At 45.3% G+C, this 27,014-nt stretch overlaps 1 protein-coding gene across 1 annotated transcript in view; it reads right to left on the bottom strand.

The window, feature by feature from the left end:
• The window catches only part of PLPPR4 (phospholipid phosphatase related 4), a 32,869-nt gene extending 10,870 nt beyond the window's left edge, over nt 1–21,999 (bottom strand). The window contains exons 1-2 of the mRNA XM_079981281.1: nt 21,204–21,999; nt 1,106–1,291 (exon numbers count right to left, since the gene is read on the bottom strand). Coding sequence (XP_079837407.1) covers nt 1,106–1,291; nt 21,204–21,743 — 726 coding nt within the window. The 5' untranslated portion in view covers nt 21,744–21,999. The remainder of the gene's footprint in view (nt 1–1,105; nt 1,292–21,203) is intronic.
• Nucleotides 22,000–27,014: the final 5,015 nt, after the last annotated feature.

Raw genomic sequence — 27,014 nt, forward strand, 5'->3', positions numbered from 1 at the left:
AGTTCAGTGGTCTGACGTTGTTGCTAGCCCAATAACCTTCTCCCTGCTGCACTGTGTATCTTAATGGGCTTTTCTTATTTCCCCTACAGCAAAATAAGGGCAGCGGAGGTTGTATAATTCCTCAAGAATGTAGATGGCGAAAGGGACCTAGGGGATTCTATAAACTGAGAGCTACTGTCAAAACAGCTTCTGAAAACATGATCTGTCTCCACACAGCCATTATGAAGGTGTCACTTCGACCAAGAGCAACTGATGGGGATTCTTAAATTTGCTCTTTAAAGCTCCATTAGAGAAAATGGCAATCTGTGGGAAACCCACTCTGATGTTTGCTCCGATTCCGGTTTAAAGAGTGGGTTTTCACAGGGAAAGCTGGGGGCAACAAATAGACAAACCACCACACTCAGACACAGAACATTAAAGTGCAGGCCTCTGACTGGAAAGAGTGAGGCAAAAAGCAAGTGTGGATAAGCCCTGGGTGAGTAGTTTCTGAATTATTTAGCCGTTATTGATTGCATTTATATCCTCCCTTTTTCTTCATGGGGCTCAAGGTGGCTTGCATGGTCCTCCTCATTTAATTCCCACAAGTCTGTGAGGTAGGTGAAGCTGAGAGTGAGTGACTGGCTCAAGATCACCCAGTGGGCATTTGAACCCTGGTCTCCCAGGTCCTAGTCTGACACTATAACTACTGCACCATGCTGCTCCTCTAATTAGGTGGATCACCTAATATGGATGGGGTTGCACTCTTCCTGAAGAAAGAAGGGAACACTTTCCTCTATCATCTATCTATATCTATATTATTATTATTATTATTATTATTATTATTATTATTATTATACCACCCTTCACCCATAGATCTCAGGGCAATTCACAGCATAAAAATACAAGACAAAAACACAAAATACGTAATAAATACAAAAACAAAACAACCACTCTCCCTGCCCACCACTACATCACTCTTGTATGCAGATGTAACTGTGCGATTCAAACATTTGCTGATTTATTCAAGCATTCCCTGATGAAAACGTGAACTCTGCTCTTCTGCCGATGCGTCGACAGTAGTTTGAAAGGGTGTTAAGAGGGGTAAGTGGGATGTTCTGCAACTCACCGTAATGGCAGGTGCCGCAAAAGCCAAACTGAGCAACATCAGGAAAGGAACAGCCTCTTGTGAAGGTTCGATGTATGGCATACTGAGACTCCTGTCATAGCAACTGAATCCAGAGTGAACCGGCTTGAAGACATCCGTCAGCTCAAGGAAGTAGAGGCTAACCACAGAGGAGGCCAGTATGGGCAACTGGGAAGGAAGGAGGAGGAAGAAGGCTTGTTAAAAGCAATGCATACATTTTTTTGAGTCTCATCTGCAAGCCTATATAGCAACACAAGCAAACTTAAGACGCAGAGTTGTGATGGCTTTGTAGGCGAAACGGGGCTAATCAGAGAGAGTTGCGTGCCAAGGCTCTGGGCCCCGCAGTTCCCTTAGTTAACAAACACACAGACATGGATATTTTAGGTTTATGGGATAAATGAGGCCACAACTTTATTGGTTACAGATGTGAGCGGTTTGGCTTAGGCACTGGGTGAAACCAGGCTATATCCTGACTCCTGCCCGTCTACAAGGAGTCTCACTAAGGGTAAACCACCAGTAGGGGGAGCCCTATGACATACGTCAAATCAGGGCACCCTGCGGAATCCCCATTGGGGTCATGACATGGCCCTAGCCCACATCCAGGCTTTGGACAGGATCCACACCCCCTGATCCCTTTAACAAGATACCCTTATTGCCCCCCCCCCCCCGGCTGCATCACAACTGAGCCAGTGTGGTATAGTGGTTAAGAGCGGTGGACTCGTAATCTGGTGAACTGGGTTCGCTTCCCCGCTCCTCCACATGCAGCTGCTGGGTGACCTTGGGCCAGTCACAGTTCTCTGAAGTCTCTCAGCCCCACTCACCTCACAGAGTTTTGTGGGGGAGGAAGGGAATGGAGAATGTTAGCCGCTTTGAGACTCCTTCAGGTAGTGATAAAGTGGGATATCAAATCCAAACTACTACTACTACTACTACTACTACTACACTTCTTCTTCTTCTTCTTCTTCTTCTTCTTCTTCTTCTTCTTCTTCTTCAATGGCCAGCGGCCACGCCCCCAGCTCCACTGATTGGCCAGCTGGGGGTGTGACACAGCTGGGCACCAGCATGACACAGGCGGCATCCCTCTACCCTCTGGCCGGATCACTAAGGATCCCGGATGCCTGGTCACAACACCGCCCACCGGTGAAGGTGAGTGGACTTAGCAGCACACTTGGTGAAACCCCAAGGCCAGCAGAAACATAATATTTAGCAGCAAAAGCATCCAAGGGGCAAACAACTCCCTCAGAGTTTGCTTCCACGATATTTGTGTACTTCTGAAACGTAAAAGCACTGTCACTCAGAGACTGAGTTTGCGATTAGTATAAACGATAATTTAAGCACCTTTTTTTTTTTTAAATGGAAGTGAGAGCTGGACCATAAAGAAGGCTGATCACTGAAGAATTGATGCTTTTGAATTATGGTGCTGGAGGAGACTCTTAAGAGTCCCATGGACTGCAAGAAGATCAAACCTCTCCATTCTTAAGGAAATCAGCCCTGAGTGCTCACTGGAAGGACAGATCCTGAAGCTGAGGCTCCAATACTTTGACTATCTCATGAGAAGAGAAGACCCTGATGTTGGGAAAGATGGAGGGCACAAGGAGAAGGGGACAACAGAGGATGAGATGGTTGGACAGTGTTCTTGAAGCTACCAGCATGAGTTTGACCAAACTGCGGGAGGCAGTGGAAGACAGGAGTGCCTGGCGTGCTCTGGTCCATGGGGTCACGAAGAGTCGGACACGACTAAACAACTAAACAGCAATAACAATTTTTTTTAAAAGCACAGAAACCTGATCATATATCAGTTAACATCTCTTAAATGTGTCTGATTTTATCTACACTCATAGCAGCCAAGCAGAGGCCTAGCTGCTGCTACTGGAGCCCCAGGGCCACATCACGTGCCTTTTCCTGAGGAGAGGCTGCAGTATCTTGCATGGGGAGGAGAAGGAAGTGGGAAAGTTCACGCACACTCTCTCTTGCACTAATCTGCGATGTAGCACCCTGATTGCTTTTTTCACACCTTCTTCTTGGTACTATCTGGAGCAGCTAACCCCTAGACCTCGGGTCAGATCAACCCTCCAAGCTCTCCAGTAAACACAGCACTGAGGTGGTCAGAGAGGTTTCACCTTCACCTCTCAGCTCAGTGCCCTGGTAGAGATGCAATTTGCTCCCTCTCTGCTCATCAGGCCGTCCATTTGATGCCTGGGAAGAGGCTGATAACTTAAGTCTCTACATCCAGTCCATACAAAACCAAATCAGACCGATATGGGTCACTCTGAGATTGGTCCAGAGTGGGTTGAAGCAGCACTAGATCCCTCTGAGGCAGTTCAGGTCCACCTGCAGTGATCTGGGGCTGTCAAAAGGTGGAGGGTGGTGGTGGTGGTCAGTCGGGTAGTGAAGAGGAGACAATACAGGCAGCGATGTTGCCTGCACCATCTCTTTCTTCCTTTCTCTCCTTGCCACCAACCACATCTTAAATTAGAGTTTAAAGCACTGATTCAATGTGGTCAGAAGGGGGAGAGAAGAGATGATGCAGGGGAGAGTCTCTGCCTGTATAGTCTCCCAACGATGCCACAGGACACATTTAATCGGGGTTTAAAACCTTGATTTTTAAATAGGGTCTATATATGTCCCTCCCCATTTGGTCTGGGTCCTGAGTTGGGTCCTGATTGGTCTAGGTTGGGCTGTGGCCTGATCTGGATCATCAAACCGGACCCCAAACAGAATTGGGGGTACCTTCCACAGCCCAGGTGATAACCCCCCTCCTCCAGGTCTTCAATACAGATCAGTTGTAGAAGGTGGCGGCTGCATGCCTATTCTTATTTTGATTATTTATTAAATTTGTATACCATCCTATACCCGCATGCCTCGGGGAGGTTCGCAACATAAAATCCCAATATAGAAACACAAGATACATAATAAAAACAAAAACAAGGACAACCCAATTATCCCCCTCCTCCCCATCACATTTTAAAAGGGCATTGGATGACAATCAGCCAAAGGCCTGGTCAGAAAGAAATGTTTTTGCCTGGCGCTTAAAGGTGCATAATGCCTATGTGCCACACTCACTGCTGCCATGTGGCCTCAGAGGCTTGGCCGAGTGCGAATTCAGCCCTCAGGCAAAAAGAGTTTTGCCACCACTTGCATGTAATAGACTTTTTAAAAAGAAAAAAGCCAAGGAAAAACCATGTATGTTTTCAAAGGAGAAGTTGCAGGTGGCTATTTGAACTTATGAATATTTATTGAGTGTGCTGCTTTGAACAGCAGGAGCATTGCAATTACAGCTATTAACTTCAAACACCTTGAGCATGTCCGATGTAATTAGGTGGCATAATGCACATTGCCTTAACTTTTGGGCTCAAATTGGAATTTTAAAGGCAAACAGATACAAAAGAGAGAAGGGGCCTAATATCAGCAACTTTAGCTGGTTGGTGGAGAGCTATCTTCTGCAATTAACCCTTGCTCCCGTTTGAAATTTACAGTGGGGGAAAAAATAAGTGAATCTTCAGTACAGTGGGTTTATGGGAGATGCTTCTAAGTATTCAGTGACAAAATTGTTTGTTTGGGATCCTAATTTTCTGGAAATGCATTGCGCAGGAAACAGTAGCCCTTGATTTCAGGAGAATAGGAGGTGAAGATGATCGGTATAATTAATAAGCTTGTTTAACCTCTAAATTGCTTGAGTTCTTTTTAGTATCGCACAAGTGTCGTAATAATAAAAAGGGCAAACATTGATATGTTAATCCTTAGGAAATCATAGTGAAAAGATAACCACCAAATCAAAAGTATTCAACATGAGGAATTATTCTACTACCTTTTCAGATGATGCTGCCAGGTATTAGTCACTCTCCCAACACAATGAAATTGATTGGCAATGGATTGAGGACTGAATATACTTCACAATATATACTTCACAATATATTTGGATATACTTCACTGAATATACTTCACAATATATTTGGATATACTTCACTGAAATGCATACTTTTGTCTGTGGAATTTAAGAGGACCACTCACATAGATGTAGCTTTCTAAATGGTTAAAAGAAATCCAAGGACAGGTCAAGGAACAGCAGTGTGTTCTGACAATAGGATTGACAGCTCCATGTTTTAAAGCAGTACACATCTGATTATTCCATACCTGGGGTCACCAGGGGGGTTGCGACTGCGTGCTTCTGACTTTCATTGGCCAATCTGTCTGTCTGCTGTTGGAAACAAGAGTTCAAGGCTCCATGGATGTGGAGCGAACCTGGCAATTTATGTGGTTCGGCCAGAAGCAGAATGTGATCAAGAGCACACACTTTTTACTTACTTCCATGGTTTATCTACAGGGGTCAGCAAACTTTTTCAGCAGGGAGCCAGTCCACTGTCCCTCAGACCTTGTGAGGGGCTGGGCTATATTTTTTGGGGGGAAATGAATGAATTCCTATGCCTCTCAAATAACTCAGAGATGCGTTTTAAAGAAAAGGACACATCTACTCATGTAAAAGCACGCTGATTCCTGGACCATCCATGGGCCAGATTTAGAAGGCGATTGGGCCGTATCCGGCCCCCAAGCCTTTGTTTGCCTACCCATGGCTTATCACGACAGGAACAAGGGTAGCCTCACACGAAGGTCCTAAATCTACCCCATCCTCTTCCGGCCGAGGGAGTTCAGAGACATTTGCTTCTGCTTTTTAATTGATTGCAGCTTGTTCCATTGTTCAAATCCAACAAACTGTGGTTAAGCGTTGTTGTTGTTTTGTTGTTTAGTCATGTCTGACTCTTCGTGACCCCATGGACCAGAGCACGCCAGGCACTCCTGTCTTCCACTGCCTCCCGCAGTTTGGTCAAACTCATGCTGGTAGCTTCAAGAACACTGTCCAACCATCTCATCCCCTTCTCCTTGTGCCCTCCATCTTTCCCAACATCAGGGTCTTTTCCAGGGAGTCTTCTCTTCTCATGAGGTGGCCAAAGTACTGGAGCCTCAGCTTCAGGATCTGTCCTTCCAGTGAGCACTCAGGGCTGATTTCCTTAAGAATGGATACGTTTGATCTTCTTGCAGTCCATGGGACTCTCAAGAGTCTCCTCCAGCACCATAATTCAAAAGCATCAATTCTTCGGTGATCAGCCTTCTTTATGGTCCAGCTCTGTGAGTTATTCAAGCCCCTTTGCCACGACAAGGCAGTGATCCATGAAGGAGTGGTTAAGCATAACTATGGTTTATTTTAAACTAGCCAGCTTCCAGCTATGATTTATGATGCTGCCTTATTTCAACAAATCATAATTTAGGTTAGTGTTTGGGGGCAACACTAAAATGTGCTTACTTGATCTCCTAGCAGCCATGCTGCAGGAGAAGCAGAGGCGAGCATTAGGATATCCAAACGGGCACAGAGCCCAAACTTTTAGAAATTCTCTGACAAAAAAAAAGTAAGCAAGAATTAATATCTTGAAGTTACAGGAGGGGAAGGACTTGTTGGAAGCGAATACACACACCTTTTGTGGAAATGCCCTGAAAAATACTCTGGAATTGTTCATGGTTCTGTTCAACCTGCCCTATCTTACCCAGCTTCTGCTGCAGTTCTTAATATTGAGTGCAGCGAACTAGTTACTACAGAGTTTCTTGCTACACATACACAAGCCACTCACCATTTCTCCTCCCAATTTGACTGACAAAAATACATACAATACGATTAAGTAAAAGATATTTATTTCAGAAACATGCCTGTGCTGCATTGCTTTTTTAAAAAATAAAAAATTATCAATATAAATACATACAAAATACAGTAAAAGTAATAAGTGTAACCAATACAACCCTTTTAAATATGAGATAGTTGAATGCTATATTGTATTCTCAGTTGCTTTCAGGTTTTCCTCCCTATTGCATCGTTGTTTTATTTTTTTCTATTTCTGCATGCGTTTGTATTGCATTGCTTGCTTGTGCTCTCTCCGGGTTTCTCTCTCTCTCTCTCTCTCTCTCTCTCTCTCTCTCTCAGGCAGCCATAAAGGAAATGCAAAACAAACAAACAAAAGCTCTCCAATGTAGGAAACACTACCTGTTGCTTCTCTGGTTATCAGAACATGCTGAAAGCTACAAGGAAATCCGGCCTTCAAAGAAAGAGCTCTGAGCAAGCTCAAAACAGATCTAGCATTCTGATAGGTTACCACATGGTGCAAGAATGCATTAAACAACTTCCCTGTACAAGGCTGCCTTCAGATGTCTTCTAAAGGGAATTTATCTGAACATAGCAAAGGGCAGGGCTAGTGCCTTTCCTTCACTAAGTGACACTCCAGAATGCCCCTTCCGATCTTCAGGAGGAGGGGGGGTTGTGGGATCACGACCACGCCCACACTCACTCTCGCGAGGCTGGCGTCAGCCTCGCGGGAGACAGGGATTCACCCAATTAGCATACCCTGTGGCGCCAGCCAATTGGCTGGCGGCAGGGGTGGGCCTTCGTAGGGCCACTTAAGGTCAGGGCAGCCCCTGGCTCGCCCCCTTTCTTCCCTGGAGACGACGCAGTTTCCCACCCACCCGCCCTTTAGGTTTTGCCATTGACCTTGCTATGGGCTTCGGCTGGTCGCCGCAAGGGGCCTGGTAGGAGTTTTTCCATTTGGCTAATTGGCTGGTTTTGTGAGCCACTTGGTTTTTTCGCCTACCTCGTAGCAAATTGTCACAACTCCCTCGGTTTTGGCGGTAGGCATTGGCCGGGGTATTATCATGCAGATGAGGTTGGGGGGGAGGAACGCCATCACCTCCCCCAATGCTTGAAGGGTAGTTCGTTAAAGGACTCCGAGGGGCGACGCCTCGTCTGAAACCTACGGAGGCTAGGGCCTAAAGCGCGCCCACGAGCGGTAACCCCTCGGGGAGCGCCTAGGGATATGCATCTCGGGTGGCTCCCCCTGTTGGTGTTTAACCCTTCCCGGTCAGACCGGATAGTCGGTTAGGGCCAATGCCTAAAGCCAATACCCTTCTTTCCTGTAATCAATAAAGTTGTGGCCATTTTCGCCCATTAACCTAAAACTCTGTGTCCGTTGTCTTCATTTATTCCACCTGTGGGGGGGGGGGAGGGAATAGCCACACAACACACATCTTCTCTAAATGAAATGAAATGAGTCAAATCAGCATGTAACCTAACAGCTGACAGAAAGCTCCTGTCCAATTCAGTCAGTGGAAGGTCTGTAAGCTGCAGTTACAGAGATGCCTCCTTCCCTTGTTGCCTGTTCCCTGTCTGTTCCCTGCCTCTTCCACCAGCAACTCCAGCTGCAAAGTGTCTCTGAGCAAGTACGTTCCATAGATGGGTAAGAACTCATCTTTGGGCTTCTATGCTACATCCTTAATTATTACTTATATAGTGACCTGGTGCTTTACACAGTACAAGAGAGCAGACTCCAGCCCCTGTACCATCTGACACAGGAGAAAGAGAGGAAGATAGGGAGAGGAAAGTGGAGGTAGGAATGAATAAAAAATAAGGCACAATTTCACCATCACACCAGTTGCACACACTGAAGTCTAAGTTATGTGCTTTATATTATGGATAGCGTGCTATGGAAAAGCCAGTTTTGGGAATAAGGCACTGTTTGCATGCTCAGAGACACTTGAAACCCAAAAAAAGAAAATAACAGAGCACCTCTAGTCATCACATACAGCTCCCAAGTTAAAACAGTACAACGCATCATCAGAGATCTACAACCTCTCCTGGACAATGACAGTTCTCTTTCTCAAGCTCTGGGAGGAAGACCTTTCATTGCCTACAGGCAGCCACCCAATCTTAAACAACTCCTAACCCACAATAATACTACAACCAGACTTAACACGGACACTGGCACCAGAGCCTGCAATAAACCCAGATGCCAACTTTGCTGCCACATACACCCGGACAACACCATTACTGGCCCCAACAACATCACACATACCATCTCAGGACTATTTAATTGCTCATCGTCTAACATTGTGTATGCCATCAAATGCCAACAGTGTCCTTCAGCTCTCTATATTGGACAAACAGGCCAAACCTTATGCCAAAGAATAAATGGACATAAATCTGACATCAGGAACCACAAGACAGAGAAACCAGTAGGAGAACACTTCAATCTCCCAGGACATTCTATACAAGATCTCAAAGTAGCTGTTCTATTACAAAGGAATTTCAGAAATAGACTGGAAAGAGAAGCTGCTGAATAGCAACTTATTACCAAACTTAAAACCATGGAGAGACCTGGTCTGAAGAAAGACATTGGATTCTTATCTCATTATACATGACAAAGCCATTTTTCACCTTCTCACCCCTTGCTTTTTCCTGTAAGACCTATTGCAGTCGTTAAGAGTCGTCAACAGGCTCATCACAGCTATATGCCAATCACCCAATCCCACCACCCTTCTGAGTAATACCCCTCCCCACCTTCTCACTATATAGAAGGGTCTGGTGACTTCTGTTTCAGTGTATCTGAAGAAGTGTGCATGCACACGAAAGCTCATACCAAGAACTAACTTAGTTGGTCTTTAAGGTGCTACTGGAAGGAAAATTTTTTTTTATTTTGTTTTGAAACAGCATGTCTGTCAGTCAGTCTAACTCACTGGTCAAGCATTTGGAGGACAGCAGCATACAGCTTTTAAAAGAGGAAGATGTTGCTTAGATAGGCTTTTAAATGTCCAACGCTTTAGAAGCTTTGAAACACCGCAATTTAAAAATCACAAGCAGAGTTGATGCAGGTATGGTAGCAACCACAACCTTCAGATTTGCTTCTGGAATTCCCCCGTGTCCTATGGTGCTAAGCGTAGAGGAACGCAACGCTGCTCACATGTGATATTGGCCCTGCAAGAGTTAATTATATAATTTATCTCTTTGCTTTCCATCTCCCCCTTTGTATCTCATCAAATAATCTGTGTCCTTGTAACTTTCCCTGCAACATGTGAGGACTAAATCCCACTCCATCTGGAGGATAAAAAAACCAGACTTCTGCATAATCCCCCCCCCTTTTCTAACATGACATAATGCAATAACAAAGGAACAACTTGCTATTTGCAGGATAATGAATGATTGAAACAGGGTTTGTTCCCTTAACGCTGTATCCATGCTGGCATTTTAAAACAAAGGAATCACATTATTTTTCTTTTTGATGCACACATACACACCAGAGCACAATTGGCACAACTTTGCTTTGCATATATGTGCATGCGCAGCCCACATTCATTAATGCATCGATGAGCCAAATATTTCAGCGGGAAGCAATGGAGAAGGCGAATGGCACTACATATAGAAGAGTTTACAAATGGCGTCCATGGGACTCTGATAATTAATAGGCTTGGGGCACTTTCCTATAAATTCAATGGGTTTCCTGACATTCAATGGGTTTTCACATCTGATCCTGTGCACAGGAGGTGAAAGCAAGAAAAAAAGAAACTCATACTTATCAATGGCATATATACAAGTGTTTGCCTTGTTTATATGATTGCATAGGTTTCAATATTTGCCATTTTTCTCTACACCTGTCAGTATAAAGTGTTATGGTGGTACTCTCAGGGGCATAACTATGTCAGAGACTAATGAAGAAAGCCTCTCAGATGGCTTTCAATGGGGGGTTGACAAATGCAAGGTGTGTAAGGCTATCATGGGCTAGTACTAGTCCAGGTTCAAAGATCAAAGAATCATAGAATAGTAGAGTTAGAAGGGACCCTGAGGATCATCTAGTCCAAAGCACTGCAATGCAGGAATATGCAGCTGTCCCAAACGGGGATCGAACCTGCAACCTTGGCATTACCAGCACAATGCTCTAACCAACTGAGGTATCCTATTAGGGATAGAATGACTCTGAATCCCAATTCCTGTGGAACCACAGCAGGAGAGGACAGTTGTCGTCATGCCCTGCTTGTGGCCTTCTCAAGAGACATCCCATTGTGGGAATCAAGATGTTGTGCTAGATTAGCCCTTGGTCTGATCCAGTAGGCATCTTCTTATGTCTTTATGGTTGAATAGCATTTCCCCTTTCTCAAGGAACCCTTTGAACCATCGTTCCCTGAAAGGTCCCAGGGGTCTGGTACAGAATCCTTTGCCTCGTAAGTAACCCAGGATCCCCAAAATTCTTGTTATGTCCATTAAACTGGCCAATATAGATCTATAGTGTGGGGATGTCCTAAGACTGTATCAGAGTGTATGACCCTCTAGTGAGATTGATTGATTGATTGGTTTATTACGGCCATTGGCCCATATCTAAAAACAATACATCAAAATTTATCCATAAACAATACATAGAGGGAGCTTATTGACATAGAGGGAGCTTATTGTGTATAGTTTACTTAATTGAAGTAAAATTGGTTTTATAGGGGTGTTTTAACTTGGAACTGACCCTCTAGTGAGAGTTTCCGGGCCAAGGGTATAAAATCAATGGCCACATTCCTGCACAAGGCTAGGTGTACTTCACTCCCCATTGATTTCATTGGAAACTTCTCAGTAAATTTAATGAAGCTGGCTTGGATGCTCAATTTGCAAGACAGAGAGTGATGCGGCAGGGCATGGCCTGAGTTGGGCATAAGTCCAGACACATTTATTTTCGCTGCCATGACTCAGCCTTGGAATTCGTGAAGTGAGACGTTAATCTATTTTCATGAGGTTGAGGGTTTCCCAAATCCTGCTACTATTTTTTCCAGACGATGCAGCTTTTATTCCTCAGGAATATATTGCAGAATGTGCTAGTGCAGCTTCTTAAACAATACACGGTTGGACAGGCCAGTTTGTTTAAAATACTATTGTACTGACAACCACAATTTGGCTTAGCTTGTTCTTTGACGAGTGACATGTTTTTCCACTTTATGATCACAACATGGGAGATTACCTTAAACCCACTTAGCCCAACTGTTTCTCACTACGAATCCTGATGATGTCCACTCTGCTCAGTTACATCATTCCTCCTTCCCAACTCTAAGCAATGCAGAGAGCAAGCCCAGCTCCAGACAGGTCGGGATGGTTATGAAGCAGGTATGCAGCGCTAGGGGTTTCTGACAATGCAATTTTGCCTTTGCATGTGGATACATGGACCTGAACCCTCATTTAAGTGGCAGGCCCACTGTAATCCATTGCTACACACACAAGCTATCATCTTCCTTCTGCAAAATGTACACAGCAAAGTTACTTCATGTCCTTCAGAGAGCACATTTCATTGGTCCACACTGGTGTGCAGGAGAAGCAGAACTGTGTGCCATCAGCATACTGCTGACAACGTACTCAAAACTCTGGATGACCCTACTCAGTGGCAGTGTTAGGAACTGAGATATGAAAGCTAGGAGCTGAGCGGCACATTAAACTGAGGTTATGGGCGCCACAATGGAGTGTTTAGGTGCGCTTTTTTATAACAAGAATGCAAAGCTGAAAATGAATGAACTGCAGCAAAAATCTTATGTTCCTTTTTCACATGCCTTAGTCCTCATCTGAAGACTGCAAAAAACAAAGCCATACTTCCCCTGCCTGCCCCCTTAATATTCTTATGAGGTCCCTTCTCCAGTCTTCAGAAGGTGGATGGAAGTGAGGAGGCAGAAAAAGGTCCTTTTCTTCCAGCAGTGGCAGTTTTAAACTGAAATCTTGGGCTCAGTACTGTGCCCACAGCTCAGAAACTGCTCGCATTAATGAAACTCCCCATCGCAAAACGCACCTAGAACAATGGGAGTTTCAAACGCTGCTCAGCGGTTTCATGTAGATGTTAAATAGCATAGGGGATAAAATTGAACTCTGAAGAACTCCACATTGAAGGCTCCATGGGGCTGAAAAGCACTCCCCAAGCATCACCCTCTGGGAGAGACCATCCAAGGAGGACAGGAGCCACCACAAACCTACCCCCAACTCAGACAGCCTCTCCAGAAGGATACCATGGTCAATGGCATCAAAAGCCACTAAGAGGTTGAGGAGAATTAACAAGGTTATGTTTCCCATGTCTCTCTCTTATTTAGGGTGACCCAAGCAGTTTCTGTGCCAAAACCAGGCCTAAACCTCCATTGAAATGGATACTGAAAAACATTTCCCTCCCACAGTTTACTTTACATCTGTGGGTGTGGCAGTGGATGTCTTAGACCATTGTTTTGCCTTGGTATCAAACTCGATTTGAGCCAATAAACTGAAGCTAAATCCAGATAAGATTGAGGCATTGTTAGTGGGTGGTTCCCTAGACTGGACAGATGGGAGGCTGCCTGCTCTTGAGGCGGTTACCCTCCCTCTGAAGTGGTGGTTATGTAGCTTGGGGGTATTCCTGGATCCTTTGTGGATGCTTGAGGCTCAGGTGGCGCAGAGTTGCCTTCCATCACTTTTGGCTGGTGGCCCAGCTGTGCCCCTAATTTGTAAAAGGAATAGCCTAACTTCTGTTAACCTCTGGATATACAAATTTAATGACTAATTATAACAGGCCCAGTGCTCTGAAACAGGCAGCTTTCACATGTCCCTTGCCTAGAAAGCACGGGTCTGAGTGGTTTTCCGCTTTCCCCATTGCTTTCACTGGGGAAATTCGCTCTTTAGTGTTGAATTGAAGCAAACATCAATCCACAGAAAATCTGATAGAAGTTTGCTCCAATTCAGCTGTAAATATTGGGTTATCCTAGTGGAAAGAGGCAGGACAAGAAGAAGTCTAGATGAGCCTAGGCTGCAGTCAAAAGCAAGTTCAGCACCATGGACAAGGACCATAGTGCTGGTTCAGCACCATAGGCAGAAGTGCAGCTGCGGAGGCAGAAAGAGCAAATGATCTCAACATAGGGATAGATTAAGTGGGAGAGAGCTTGATAGTATAAATCCAAAATTTAGAAATAATTACTACGATTTGAAAAACAAAACAAAACAAAACAAAACACAGTACAAACTACCATAATGGGGGGAGATTGTGACCAAGTGACCTCAGTTGCTAAACGCTGATGGACAAATTTAAGGTCCCTGCTAGCCCTTTTTAGGATTATCTGTCCTTAGATTAGAGTTGGACATGTCAAATAAAGGCTGGCTCTCTGTAATATAGGTCACCAATATGTCTGTATGCAGGGCAAAGCCTTCCCAAGGCAACTTTGCAAACAAGATATAAAAGCTAAAGCATCTCATTTCAGTAAAACTAAACAATTAAAACAGCAGCATTTTAAAAAAAGGATTAGACCAATTCATGGAGGAGAGGGCTATCACATGTTGTGCTTAATATGAAATAAGAGCCAGTGGTCTGATCCAGCAGGCTATTCTTATGCTCTTATTTCATACTAAGCACAACATTTGTCTATTTATTACTTAATATCCCTCTCTTAAACCTGAAGGCTCCCAGGGTGGTTGGTATATGGCAATTCATAAAAATACATCATTACAAACCTTGTAACACATATATAAATAGAACAAAAATTGATATAATAAAATGACTAACATCAGAGAGAATCCAGCAGCAACTTATGTCTCACATGAGCCATTTATACTTGCCAGGGCCATGAATGAAGGATCTGCAAATGAAAACTTCTCATTGCCCTGAGAAGAGAGATCCACCCCCGGTCTACCAGGGGGATCTGAAAAGATTACTCTTTGCAACTTGAAATCCTGTTCCCGAGAAGCCAATGGTTGCAGAAAATAGCACTGAGCCTTTGACTGACCAGATGCAGCTTTTCATATCTCTGATTTTGACCACCTAGTCCAGATTACAAAGCTCTGCAAGTAGATCCAGGACAATTTTCTCTATCTACTTCAGCTGCTCGACTTCCAGCTATGATCCTGTACCTACGCTAAAGTCCTTGTACATGATCCTGAACTTGCTTTTGTTTCTAGCCATATCCTCAGATATATGGGCCATCATCTCTTCTCGGTAGTGGACTTCACAATACACCAGGACAACTCTCATATAAAATCAACATAAGCAATTAAGGAAAAAACCAACATTTCTTTAAAACCAGCAACAATGTAAATGGTTTGAAATGGTCAAGGCTGCTTGAAAGAAATGGGTTTTCAAATCTTGTTTGAAAGTGAACTGGGGCCAAATGTGTATGTTCCACATATTTGAGTCCCTGTCTCTAGTGGCTGCCAATATGTTAGCTGCCTCTGGGAACAAGGACATACTAGAGCTATGAAATTCTCTGCAGAAGGCCAGAGGCATTTCTCCCAAGCAACCTGGCAAGTGGTTGTGTGCGTGTCTATTCCCCCCCCGCCCAAGGTTAGTGGGAATACCATGAAAAAGCCACTGACTCATGGCTATACTAAAGAAATAGAAGGTATATTCGCATATCTAGGCACCAGTTTCCCCAGTACTGGCAAACTGATTCCAGCACCACGTTTTCAGCCAGTCACATGTTATTGGGCTTTAAAATAAAATAAAATAAGGTAGTCCTTTGGTTGGTTGCATTTTTGAAAGACTTATAAAAGTGAGCTCCCAACAGGCTTCCAAATGTAGCAGCTTCAGAATATTATAACATGAGTGAAAGCTGGTGGGCTGAATCCATCCATAGTTAAATTCATGTCACGAACATGTCTGCCTTTGTATTAATTCTGAAACCATCTCAACTGTAAGAGCCGCACAGAGGCAAAAGGTTGCGTCTTCCAGACAATTTATGCTATCCTTTGTCCATGATTATAAACAGAACACTTCTCTCCCCTTATCTTTGCCTTCCCTTTGAATTTACTCTGAGCCTTGTTGTCAAGACCATGTGGGTGGCAACACTGGTTAATTGCACTGGCAAGTCTCCTAACGTTCTATTTCCCTTTTCCCAGGACAACCTCAGTGTTTAAGCCTTAAATGGAGTCAGGATTCAACTTAAGTGCTGTATACCTTGTAGGATCTACAAATACAGTGGTACCTCGGGTTACAGTCGCTTCAGGTTACAGACTTGGCTAACCCAGAAATAGTATCTCAGGTTAAGAACCTTGCTTCAGGATGAGAACAGAAATTGTGTGGCAGCAGCGGAAGGCCCCATTAGCTAAAGTGGTACCTCAGGTTAAGAACAGTTTCAGGTTAAGAACGGACCTCCAGAATGAATTAAGTTCTTAACCTGAGGTACCACTGTAACATTAGCAGAGGGTAAGTATCTTAAAGTATCGGTCCAGGTAGATCTTTGGGTTTCCCCAGCTCTGCTCTGAATAAGAACCTCAGAAGAAGTTCAGATCCTATTTGGATCTTTCACCAAGCAACTCACATCTCTGCCAGAGCACCTAATTTTCTGACCCTGGGGCCAGAAGGCCCGGCTCTTCTGCTGGAGGTTAAGGATTCTCTGAATCTGATTTGGGGACACAAGCCTAACTCCATTTAAGGTTTAAACACTGAGGTTGTCAACAGGAAGAAAGTTCCAATGTATAGGTGCTGCCACACTAAAAGATGGATTTCTTACAAACGTGGTATTATTTGGCACCCGGAACAGCACCAGTTCTACACTGTGTTTGCGTGAAAGAGTGTACACCTGTTGCTTTGCACAGCTCAAGTACAGTGTACACAGGGTCACAGATAATACAATCACATGTGAACACCTCTAGTGCTTGCCTGGCTGTGACGCTGGCTGCTAACAACCTCTGGCAGGCTGGAAGATTGGCTTGCTTTTGCTTTCTAGGAATAATCAATGACCTTTAAGAAAAGAAGTCTAATTTCCCTGCTTACCATACAGAACTTCGGCCTTGCTCTCCTCCAGCTGGTAGCCACCTCAGGGGCTCATATCACTGTATGCATGCCTTCTTTGTACAAAAAGATTACCAGCAGATAAGCAGAAAATGTCACTCTTCTTTTCCCACACTTGAAACAATGCTATGCTTTGCTAAATTAATGGTAGCAACAGACTTAGGTTCAAGAGTGTGCCTGATCCAAAAAGAGGACACCAATTTTCATAAGATTCTCATGCGGTAATATTTACTATAATTGAAACAGAAATGCGACACATCTAACCATAGTGGAGAAGACACCAGAGGTGATTTGTCTGCCTGCTTAGTTTGCAGATCAAGTGATGAAAACTTGTTGATGGGCATCTTCAAAGCTTTTGCTCTCTCTTTCTATGGTCATTTTAAAACCAGTCTTAGGCCATATTTACGGAGGCCCAAGAATTCTTTGGGTGGAAGCCATCATTGTTGAAAGTGGTATCATAGTGCTTTAAATGTATGCAACCCTGAATGTGAATGCAACCCTGGACTGGACAACCCTCAAATAGAGGACACTATCAAACAGAGGACTGTCCTTTGTAAAGTAGGCCTCTGCTTACCGCACATTTGGTGCTATTGAGAGGGAGGCCTATGCACTCAAAGATCATCCACATGAGTGAGAACCCTGATAGACTGTACACTTCATGAACTGTAAATCACCTCAGTGCATATGTGTCTGGAGCCATCCAGACCATGGAAATCCAAACATGAGAATCCTCACTGAACACACCACATTCCAAAATGAGTAACATTCCCCTTCTCAAACGCCCCACCTGAGAAAGTGTTCTCTCCTCTGCATGCAAGTATATTTCTATTACATGCTCTTCACTGTTGCCCTCATGCTCTGTGGCTACCTAAAACCATGCAAGTTTACATTTTCTTCTTTCCCTCCCACTCTCCACACCTGCGGGCTGCCTTGCCCTCTCCTGCTGGCTTTGGAGAAATAACAGCCAGCAGTGTGTTTTATTTCTTTCATTGTTTAGTGCAGTGAAGTCTTAATGGTTGGTTTCCCTGTACTATATACAATTCTGAGAGCTATTCCCTGGGCGACAAAATGAAGTGATGACTTTTAAAAGCCATTTTTAGACTGATTCTGTGTGGGTTCTTCTGGAGCGATGGCAGCCTCCACATACTCTCTGATTTAAGAGGGAGAGAGCCAGCCCACATACCCTCCTCCCTCCTCTGGACAGAGAAACAAAATGCATTAACGTGATATCATCATGCTTCCCATTCCCCTGCTGCCACGTGTGGGGGGCTTGAAGTGCAATGACATCATTTGCTACCAGTCGGCTGCTGAGCCAAGTTCAAAGGTGCTTGGGCTGAGATTTAAAGCCCTCCATGGCATAGGGCCCACATACCCATTGGATCAGTTACTCCCCTATATACAAGCCCAGACTTTAAGACATTGTGACATGTGCCCTTAACAATGTGACATGTGCCAATGAATGGTATGTAGAAACCTGTGAGAGGATGCTCTCAATCGCGCCACCTTGATTATGGAATGCCCTCAATTCACAGACTCAGTTGGCACCAATGCTGACAGCCTGTGGGCACCTTCGAAAGCAGTGGTGGGGGACCTTTGACCTTCCAGATGTTGCTGAACTACAACTCCCATCAGCCCCAACAAGCAGGACCAACAGCCAGTGATGATGGAAGTTTTAGTTCAAGCAACACCTGGAGGATCAAAGGTCCACCACATCTGCTTTAAAGAGACATTTATTCACACAAGCATTTGGCTAAATTGGTCAGTAGAGTTGATTCTGATTTCTTGTAATGGCTTTTGATGTGTTTTTAATTTTTTTTAATTGTTGAGCATGTAATATTAATTTTCCCTGTTGTAACCTGCTTTGGGATTGATTTTGAAAAGGCCAGGCTCGAAGTGGCTCCAATGAAATAAATAATGTTCCATTCTCCACATGTGCATTAGATTCTTCTAATCAATGTTGCTCAGCTCTCTGCAGCCTGTTTCGGACGGTGTTGTGTTCTGAAATCAGCAAACAGCTACACTTACCTAAGCAAAACTAATATGAAACCTCTGAGTACTTTCCTTTGGCAAAGCAGCCAACCAGTCTTAGACTCCCTTGACTTTGTCATTTTGGATTGAACCAAGACCATGGATGATGAAAGAAGTCCCAAGTGGAAGCAGTGATGTAGTAATTCAAAAATTAAGCATCTCATCCTTTGAGTGCCTCTCAACAATGGAGCATTTTCAAAGAAATATAGGAAGTAGACTCATACCAAGTTGGACTATTGGTCTAGCTAGATTGGTCCAGCTAGCTCAGCATTGTCTACACTGACTGGTAGATGCTCTGGAGGGTTTCAGATTAGGGACATACCCAGCCCTACTTGAAGATGCTGGGAACTGAACCTGGGAACTTTTGCATGCGAAGCAGATGTTTTACCACTGAGCTTCAGCCCTTACTCTACCCTACGGTGTCAGGAGGACCATACATTTCAAAGTATGGTGACCGTGATGTCATAGCTGCTCTCTCCCAATATAGGCCAAACTTTGCAAGAGTCAGAAAGGGCCTACGAAGAACATTCCATCCATTATCCTATCTCCTCCCACTCTGCTACATGCCCAGGAGGGAGTAAGGACCCCAAACTTCTGCTTTCTTCATTTAATATCATCTGAGCACTCTGGCACAGATGCTAATGACTCCATTTTTATTTCTTGTTTATGGAGAATAAGGGAGTGGAGGACAGTTAGGGAAAGACTTAAAACTTTTCTTACTTGGGATAACTCACACATTCCCTCCTTCCCCTTTCAGAACTTGAGGAATCTTTGAAGACTCTTCCCTGAATATACTTAAGCTTCAGTATATAGGGCATTTCCCGTAAACAAAATAATAAATGCTTTTCTGAGTGATCAATAAAACAATGCACCCAAGGAACATTTTAAAAACACTCATTTGCCTGCACCAGTTTTCAGTGTCTCTGCATCCTTACACCTTTAGTGTAATAATTTCTACAGTCCTTGTATTCCAGATATCTAAAACTTAACTGCTCTATATGACTAAGGTGGAACATCTGTGGACCTTCAGATTTGTTAGACTACAAGTCCCATCATTCCTGACCATTGGCCATATTGGCTGGAGCCAATGGGATTTGGAGTCCAACAATATATTTGGCGAGCCAACCTTGCTATATGCCAATTGATTATTGCAAATGAGACACAACAGCTAGGCTTTGTGAAGCAGCTATTGGTTATCCTGGACCAGAGTTTTCCTATTCTGTCAACACAGTGCCCATCACTGGGGGTCTAGATGGGATGGGATGAGCTTCTTTTCTCCAGGTGATGGTGGGAGGCGGCTGACTTCTACAACGTTTTCTGAGTCGTCTTGTCAATCATCTCTGAAGCAAACACAGACTGACTCAGTCCAACACTTCTTTCCTCAGCATATCCTCAGGTCTTCCAAGGATATGCTTGCTCATTTCCTGAGCTATCAACAAAACGTACAAATATGAAATCCCTTTTTGTGCCCCAGTTGCAAAAGAAGCAGTTCACAAGTGCCTATACATCACGCTGTCAGAAAAGAACCAAAATGAGTGCTTGTGGAACACTAACAAGGTACAATACAGAACAGCCATAACAGTTCTGAAGCCATCAGTGGCGGAAGGGGGGAAGGCAAATGCATTCACACAACCGCTTTGCTTCTGCGAACACACACATCACACCTCGGACCATGTATGGAAACAGGAAGCATCCAAGCACCTCCCATGTACCTGAACATTCACCATGTAAGTGCATGCCAACAATAATGCAACACCAATTGTTTAGCAATCTAAAAACGTTTGTTCCCAACCTTAATGTGCCCTCATTTTAATTTTCTCAAATAATGTGTGCCCGCTACATGTACGTGTAGAACAACCCCCTTCCTCCCCCCAACCTTGCTCTCCTATTGGAATGATCCTGAGCACGTGAAGTGATCTCCCCTTCATTTGCAACCCTCCTTCAATCTTTGAAGTAATGATTTCTCCCAAACAGTGGATGAAGTCTCTGTGTGTATGTGTTTCGCCCCTCCCCCAATTTCAAGCCAGGTTTACACTCCTACAGACCGATGCTTCCTGATGCATCATCCTGATCTTTTTCTTTCTTTCTTTCTTTCTTTCTTTCTTTCTTTCTTTGTTTTTGCTTTTCAGGAAACAGTTCTTTAAGGTGATGCAAAGGGAAGGGAATTACATCGCCTCTCTTCCCTCCCACCAGTCCTTGATTAGAGATGAGATCAGGAGGAGACCCAGTTTCTGGGCAGGAATGCCAAGCAGGCTCTCCCCACCCATGTAAAGCATACATGCTAAATGTTGACAGGCAACCCACCTCAACCTTACCCCCCCCCCACGCCACTAATACACAACTGCTCTTTGCTTATGGGAACCTGACCCTGGCGCGTGCCAGGTGGGGGCAGGCGACAGATCCTGCCCCCTTACATCATTTCTCCCCATCATCATCACACAAAAAAGAGAGGATGGCGCCCCCCCCCTATAGTCTGCCCCACTCACCTCGACGAAATAAAAACAAGGCAACAGCGTGACGCTCTCCTTGACCACTTTGCTTTTCTGCCTCTCTTTCGAAGACATGCTGGACGGCGCGGGCAGGAGACGCGCAGCCGGAGCGGGCGGCAGCGAGTGCGCGACCGCAGCGGCGGCGCTGCCGGGCAGCCGTCCCCCTCTCCTGCCCCACTGCCTGGCGGCGGCGGCGGCGCTGATGTCACATCCCCCCGGGGCCACCTCCCGGTGCGGGAGCAGCGCGCAGCCCACGACCTCCTCCTCTCGGGGCGGCAGCAGCAGCAAGAAGCCCGCTTGGCCGTCGGCGCCACCGCCACCGCCACCACCGGCGCTGGCCGGTCGGCCGGCCGCTACTCCTCCGGCTCCCCTGTCGGCCAGCAGGCGCCGGGCGGCCTCCTTCTCCAAAGCGGCGGCGGCGATCAGCGCCTCCTCGTGCCCGGCGCACTCCCCTCCGGCGAAGGGCCCGCCTTGCCTACATCGAGCGCTGCCGCCAGCCGTCGCTCTCGCCAGCCGGCTTCTTCGTGCAATATTCATAGGTCTGACGTCAAGGAAGCTGCTCCATGCGAAAAGGGGAAGGGGGCCCGCTTGCCTACATGGTGGTGGAGCGGGAAGAGGAGGAGGAAGGAGGGGCGCGGGCACAGGGAGGCGGCCGCCTTAACCTCTTCGCCGCCGAGCCCCGACGCAGCATCCTCCTCCTCCTCCTCCTCCTCGGCGACGGCAGGGTGGGGTGGCGTCGGGGGTTGAAGGCAGCTGCGCGAGAATGTAGGTCGCCCGGGGAGGGTGGGTGGGTGGACGCGCGAGCGAGCGAGCGAAGGAAGGCCCCCTTCACACGTTCGCGGCGTGGGCGGGCGGGCGCCTCCTATGGGACGCCTCGGACGGAACACGTGGCCGCTCCGGCGCGCGCGCACAGGCGCCCACACGCGTCCGGGAGACGCGGAACGCGCCGTCCGGCAGGATGCGGGGAAGGGCCCCAGCTAGGTCGGGGTTCAGGATTACACGAGGATGTCCAGTTGGAGAGACCAGACGGGAGCTCACCTGGCTCAGGTGCTGCTGCACACCTGGCCTAAGGGAATTTGGATTGCCGGATGTAAATACATGGGCGTAGCCAGGATTTTGGTTGAAGGGGGCAGGCTTTTGTTGGGGCAGAACCTCAGATTTGTATTGATCTTTATTGATCGGGGGGCAGCTACCCCTTTCCCCCTTGGCTACACCCATGTAATAATACTAACAACAACAACAACAACAAATATAGCTGTTTCTGCACCGATTTAGAAATGGGGCCAAGAATAATGGAGTAGCCCTTAAGCATCTTTTTGCTGTATCAGAGCAATGATGCCTGTATTTCTGTATTTTTTACATATTTGCTCTATAATGTGACAATTAGTTTTGCTTTTTGTGCACCGAGGCCCCTCCTAACAGCTCAGTTGGAAGAGCCTGAGACTCTTAGTTTCAGGGTTGTGGGTGTGAGCCCCCCATTGGGCAAAAGGCATTGTGGGGGTTTGGACTAGATGATTCTCGTGGTCTCTTCCGACTCTACAATTCTATCATAATATGAGGCTCAAACTGTAACCTACCAAGCTTGTGCTCCAGCACTGCTAGTTCTGACAGTGACAGATCAGATGGCTGTGGGAAGCTTGCAAGCAAGAGCCAAGGGCAGTAGCAGCGCTTTCCCTATTTGTGATTCCCCAACAACTGTTATTCAGAAAAAATATTGCCTCCTGTAGTTGAGGGAGAACATAACCATTGAGGCTGCTGGCCACTGCTAGCCTTATCCTTCCAGAATTTGTATAATCCTCTTAAAGAGTAAGTTCCATGCTCAGGGGTAGGGGGAAACTATCAGGATTGTAGGGTTACCATATTTCAAAAAGGACACCCTGAAAGTTGTTGACCTGATTTTAGAAAGACCCCGATTTTGTTGAGCTTCTTTTATAAAAATGCCAAAAAAGGCGATTTATTGATTGACTTGCCGAAGATCCAGGTCACCTTTTGGAAATTCCCCCTGGACGTCGATTCCACCTTTGAAATCCTGGTAATGTGTCCTTAGGATTGGGACGCAAGCTTGGGCAGTGTGTATGGTAGTTCTGGGCTGCCCAGACAACAAGACCCCCTTCTCAGCCTCAATGATGTTGTCCAAAGGAAATCAGATCAATACGTTTGGCACCAACTTGGCTGCAAGAGTTGACAGAAGGAGGCATGCAAGGCTCCATCCAACCATCTTAGGGACTCCACTCTGGATTTGTGTAGGGTTTCCTCCTTAGCCTTCTCTTCTCGCAAAGATGTCCCACAAGACAGCCGTGATTTAGGATCAGAGGTTTCCTTCTCCTAGATGGGCTACCTTGCCAGGTTGATGAGCCCCATCTGTCCCTCACTTCCCTCTACAACTGCTTTCTTAACTGTTGGACCTACGATTGGTCTCATCCGCTCAATCTCCCAGAGCCTGCCTTTGCATGCAGGGGAAGGAAGTCCCTAACTCAAAGAGGACTTGAGACCCATCGGCTACCCTCACCTGGTTTAGCTGACCAGTCGAAGCCATTCTCAGGATGTGTCTGCTGTCTCATGCTGACAGCTTCTAGGAGCCGCAGATGAGAGCTGAGTGCAGGGGTGGGAACCAAAGGTGGACAAACCACCCCAGAAGGAGCATGACTTGTCCATCACCAGAGGTCCCCCCTAATTCCATACACCTCACTTCTATATACATAAATGTATCATCATCATCGTCATCATCATTTTTTATTTGTATGCCGCCTTTCCACAGTTAAAAAACGATGATCAAGGCGGCTTACAGCCTTAATTTACAGAATTACAAAAGTCATAAACAATAAAGAAACCACAATACACAACCAAATGGGAAACAATTTCCACATAAATCAAAATCTAAAACTAAGAATACAGCATTAATATCAGTTTAAAATGACATAGGTAAAAAATAACAGCAATTTAAACAAAAACCAAACCAAACGGAGCCCTCTCTGTCCAGCAGCAGCAGCAGCAGCAGTCCTTTATAGAGCCCGTCAGGCCCCGCCCTGGGCCAGGTGTTGAGTGGCAGGACTGGGGCCGTCAGGCGCTGAGCAGGGGAGTCCTCCTGGGTGGTAGCCGCAGCAGCAGTTCTTATAGGCCTGTCATATTTGAAGTATCACAATAAGTGAAACAGCAGTTTCATAGCAGACAACGTATGACTCAGCATGGCATCCACCCCTGGCAATGCTAGAGCAGCCGTCTTCACCTCTTACAAGACTGAGTCCCGATAAAAGCCTGGAGGACAGAAATAGGTTTAATTATTCTGTGAACCGCCCTGGGACTTCCGGACATAGGGCGGTATATAAATTCAATAAAGTCAAAACATAGCCGGAGATGGCATCTATCAGATTTACAGGAGGGAGCTCCATAGCCAGGGCACCACTACAGAAAAGGTTCTTTCCCAGGTCACATATGGCTATAAACCCAGAAGGGCATCTCCTGATGGTTTTTATAGAAAGCCCTTTTTTAAAATGTATCTGGGTCCAATGTCATTCAGGGCTTCATATGTTAGAAGTCAACACCTCAATTTGGGCCCGATAACATATCAGAAGCCAACACAGCAAATGTATGAACCCGGGCTTCCTTTTTAGTATGCACTTGGTGGTGAAACTTGCTTGGCTTCTGTGCGATACATGAAATAGCCCAACAGCTACATGTTCCTGCATTGTAGGGGGTTGGACTAGACGAGTTGGACAACTCTACGATTCTATGACGATGTTTTGCTATTCCTAGAATAATGGTTAGAAGGGAGAGGCTGAGCTCAGGAGACATGCAGCACCCTAATACCAGATGGATGAAATTGTCTAAGGTTACTGAAGAAATCGGGACGCGGGTGGCGCTGTGGGTTAAACCACAGACCCTAGGACTTGCCCATCAGAAGGTCAGCGGTTTGAATCCCCGTGACAGGGTGAGCTCCCGTTGCTCGGTCCCTGCTCCTGCCAACGTAGCAGTTAGAAAGAACATCAAAGTGCAAGTAGATAAATAGGTACCTTCTCTGGCGGGAAGGTAAACAGCGTTTCCGTGCGCTGCTCTGGTTCGCCAGAAGCGGCTTAGTCATGCTGGCCACATGACCTGGAAGATGTATGCCGGCTCCCTCGGCCAATAAAGCGAGATGAGCGCTGTAACCCCAGAGTCAGCCACAACTGGGCCTAATGGTCAGGGGTCCCTTTACCTTTTACTGAAGAAATGGGATTCTGTGTGTGCTCAGAAGCAGCATTTAAATGCTATGGCAATCCTCAAGAAAGCAGTTGTGTAAAATAAGAATGACATGTATTGATGACTATTGTACTGGTTGAAAATCAAGGAACCAGCTTAGATTTCAGTAGGGATGGGGCAAAGAGGTATCACTGGGAAGGCAGAGGGATGTAAAGGCTTTTTCTTGGATATAATTCAAGATTAAATTAAGAAGAGGAGGAAGAGGAGAAGGGTGAGGAGAAGGAGGAAAGATAACCACTAGCGTTCAGTCTTAAGAATCAAATCATCTAAAAAGCCCATGGGGGGAATGAATATTTAAATCACTAATTTATATCAAGTTTCCTATTTTGAAATTCACATACCGGTATTTCTTGAATCAGCATTCATACAAAATGGTTGCTGTAAGAATTATCATATTTGTTTGGATCTAAACAGAGCCTAAAAAATGTGCATATTAAAAGCATAATCCAAAACTTTTAGCTATGCCATCCTTATGTGCCCTTTCCTCTGGATAATGATACCTGCTTAGAGATAAGAGGCAGATTTTTATTTGGCACTTGGTACACATGCAAGGATACTAAGCAAGATCATTTCCTTGAAGGCTATCAAGTTTCCAACAAGGAGATAGAAAGTGAATGTGCATGGTGTTTGATTTGTAGAGTCATAAACATTCGTAATTTGAGAACTGAAAACATTATAGGACTTGGGTAACTGAAGGACCTCAAAGAGCAACCACAGTGACTCAGTGGATGACCACGGTGAGAAAAAAAGAAGCATTTCTGGGATTCCTACATCTGTAATGATCTCTTGGTCCTGTATGAAGCCTACAACTATTAGCATATTGCAAAATTTCCTGTGAAATTTTAAATGCTTAAGTTCAAATATCAGAGCCCAGCTTCGTCTGGAGAGGGTGGGATATAAATAAAATTTTATTATTATTATTATATATTTTCCACAGAGGCATGAGATATTTTCTCATGAAGCAACCTTCAACTCAGTCTTTGAAATTGTGTGTGGGATTGAACAAGTTTGTATTAAATTCAGATTTCCTTTAAGCTAGGCTCCCCCCTCTCTTTAAAACTATAATTGAAAAATGTAAAACATTTACACTCCAATTAAAAAACAACTCCTGATTTAAACATTTTTTATTTATTTTCTCTTGAAAACAATTTTTATGTTTCCTGTACTGTTTACACATGTGCCCTTCATATCTGATGAAACCACCCTACTCAGGCAAGGTGGGAAACCTTTTTCAGGCCCAAGAGGGATCTATTGCAACCTTCCAGGGGCTTCATATCATTGGTGGGTGTAGGAAAAGTGGGTGTGGCCAGAAAAATGTCATCCTCCATCTAGGCAAGCAAGACGTGTGGTCACCATCCAAGGACACATTCCAGCCAGGTAAACTCACTAGAGGAGGATGGAAAGCAGGGCCAGTGAGGGGATGTGGCCCAGGCAGAGTCTTGAGGGCCATCTGCAGAGGCCTTGAGGGCCACATTTGCCTTAGAGGGCTGAGATCCCCTCCCCCTGCTTGTACTAGGCTACTGACACCCAAATAGCAACGTCATGCAAGAAGCAGCCCATAGATGCAGCTGT

This window comes from Podarcis cretensis (genome assembly GCF_951804945.1).
Source record: "Podarcis cretensis genome assembly, chromosome: 6".
Taxonomy (NCBI): Eukaryota; Metazoa; Chordata; class Lepidosauria; order Squamata; family Lacertidae; genus Podarcis; species Podarcis cretensis.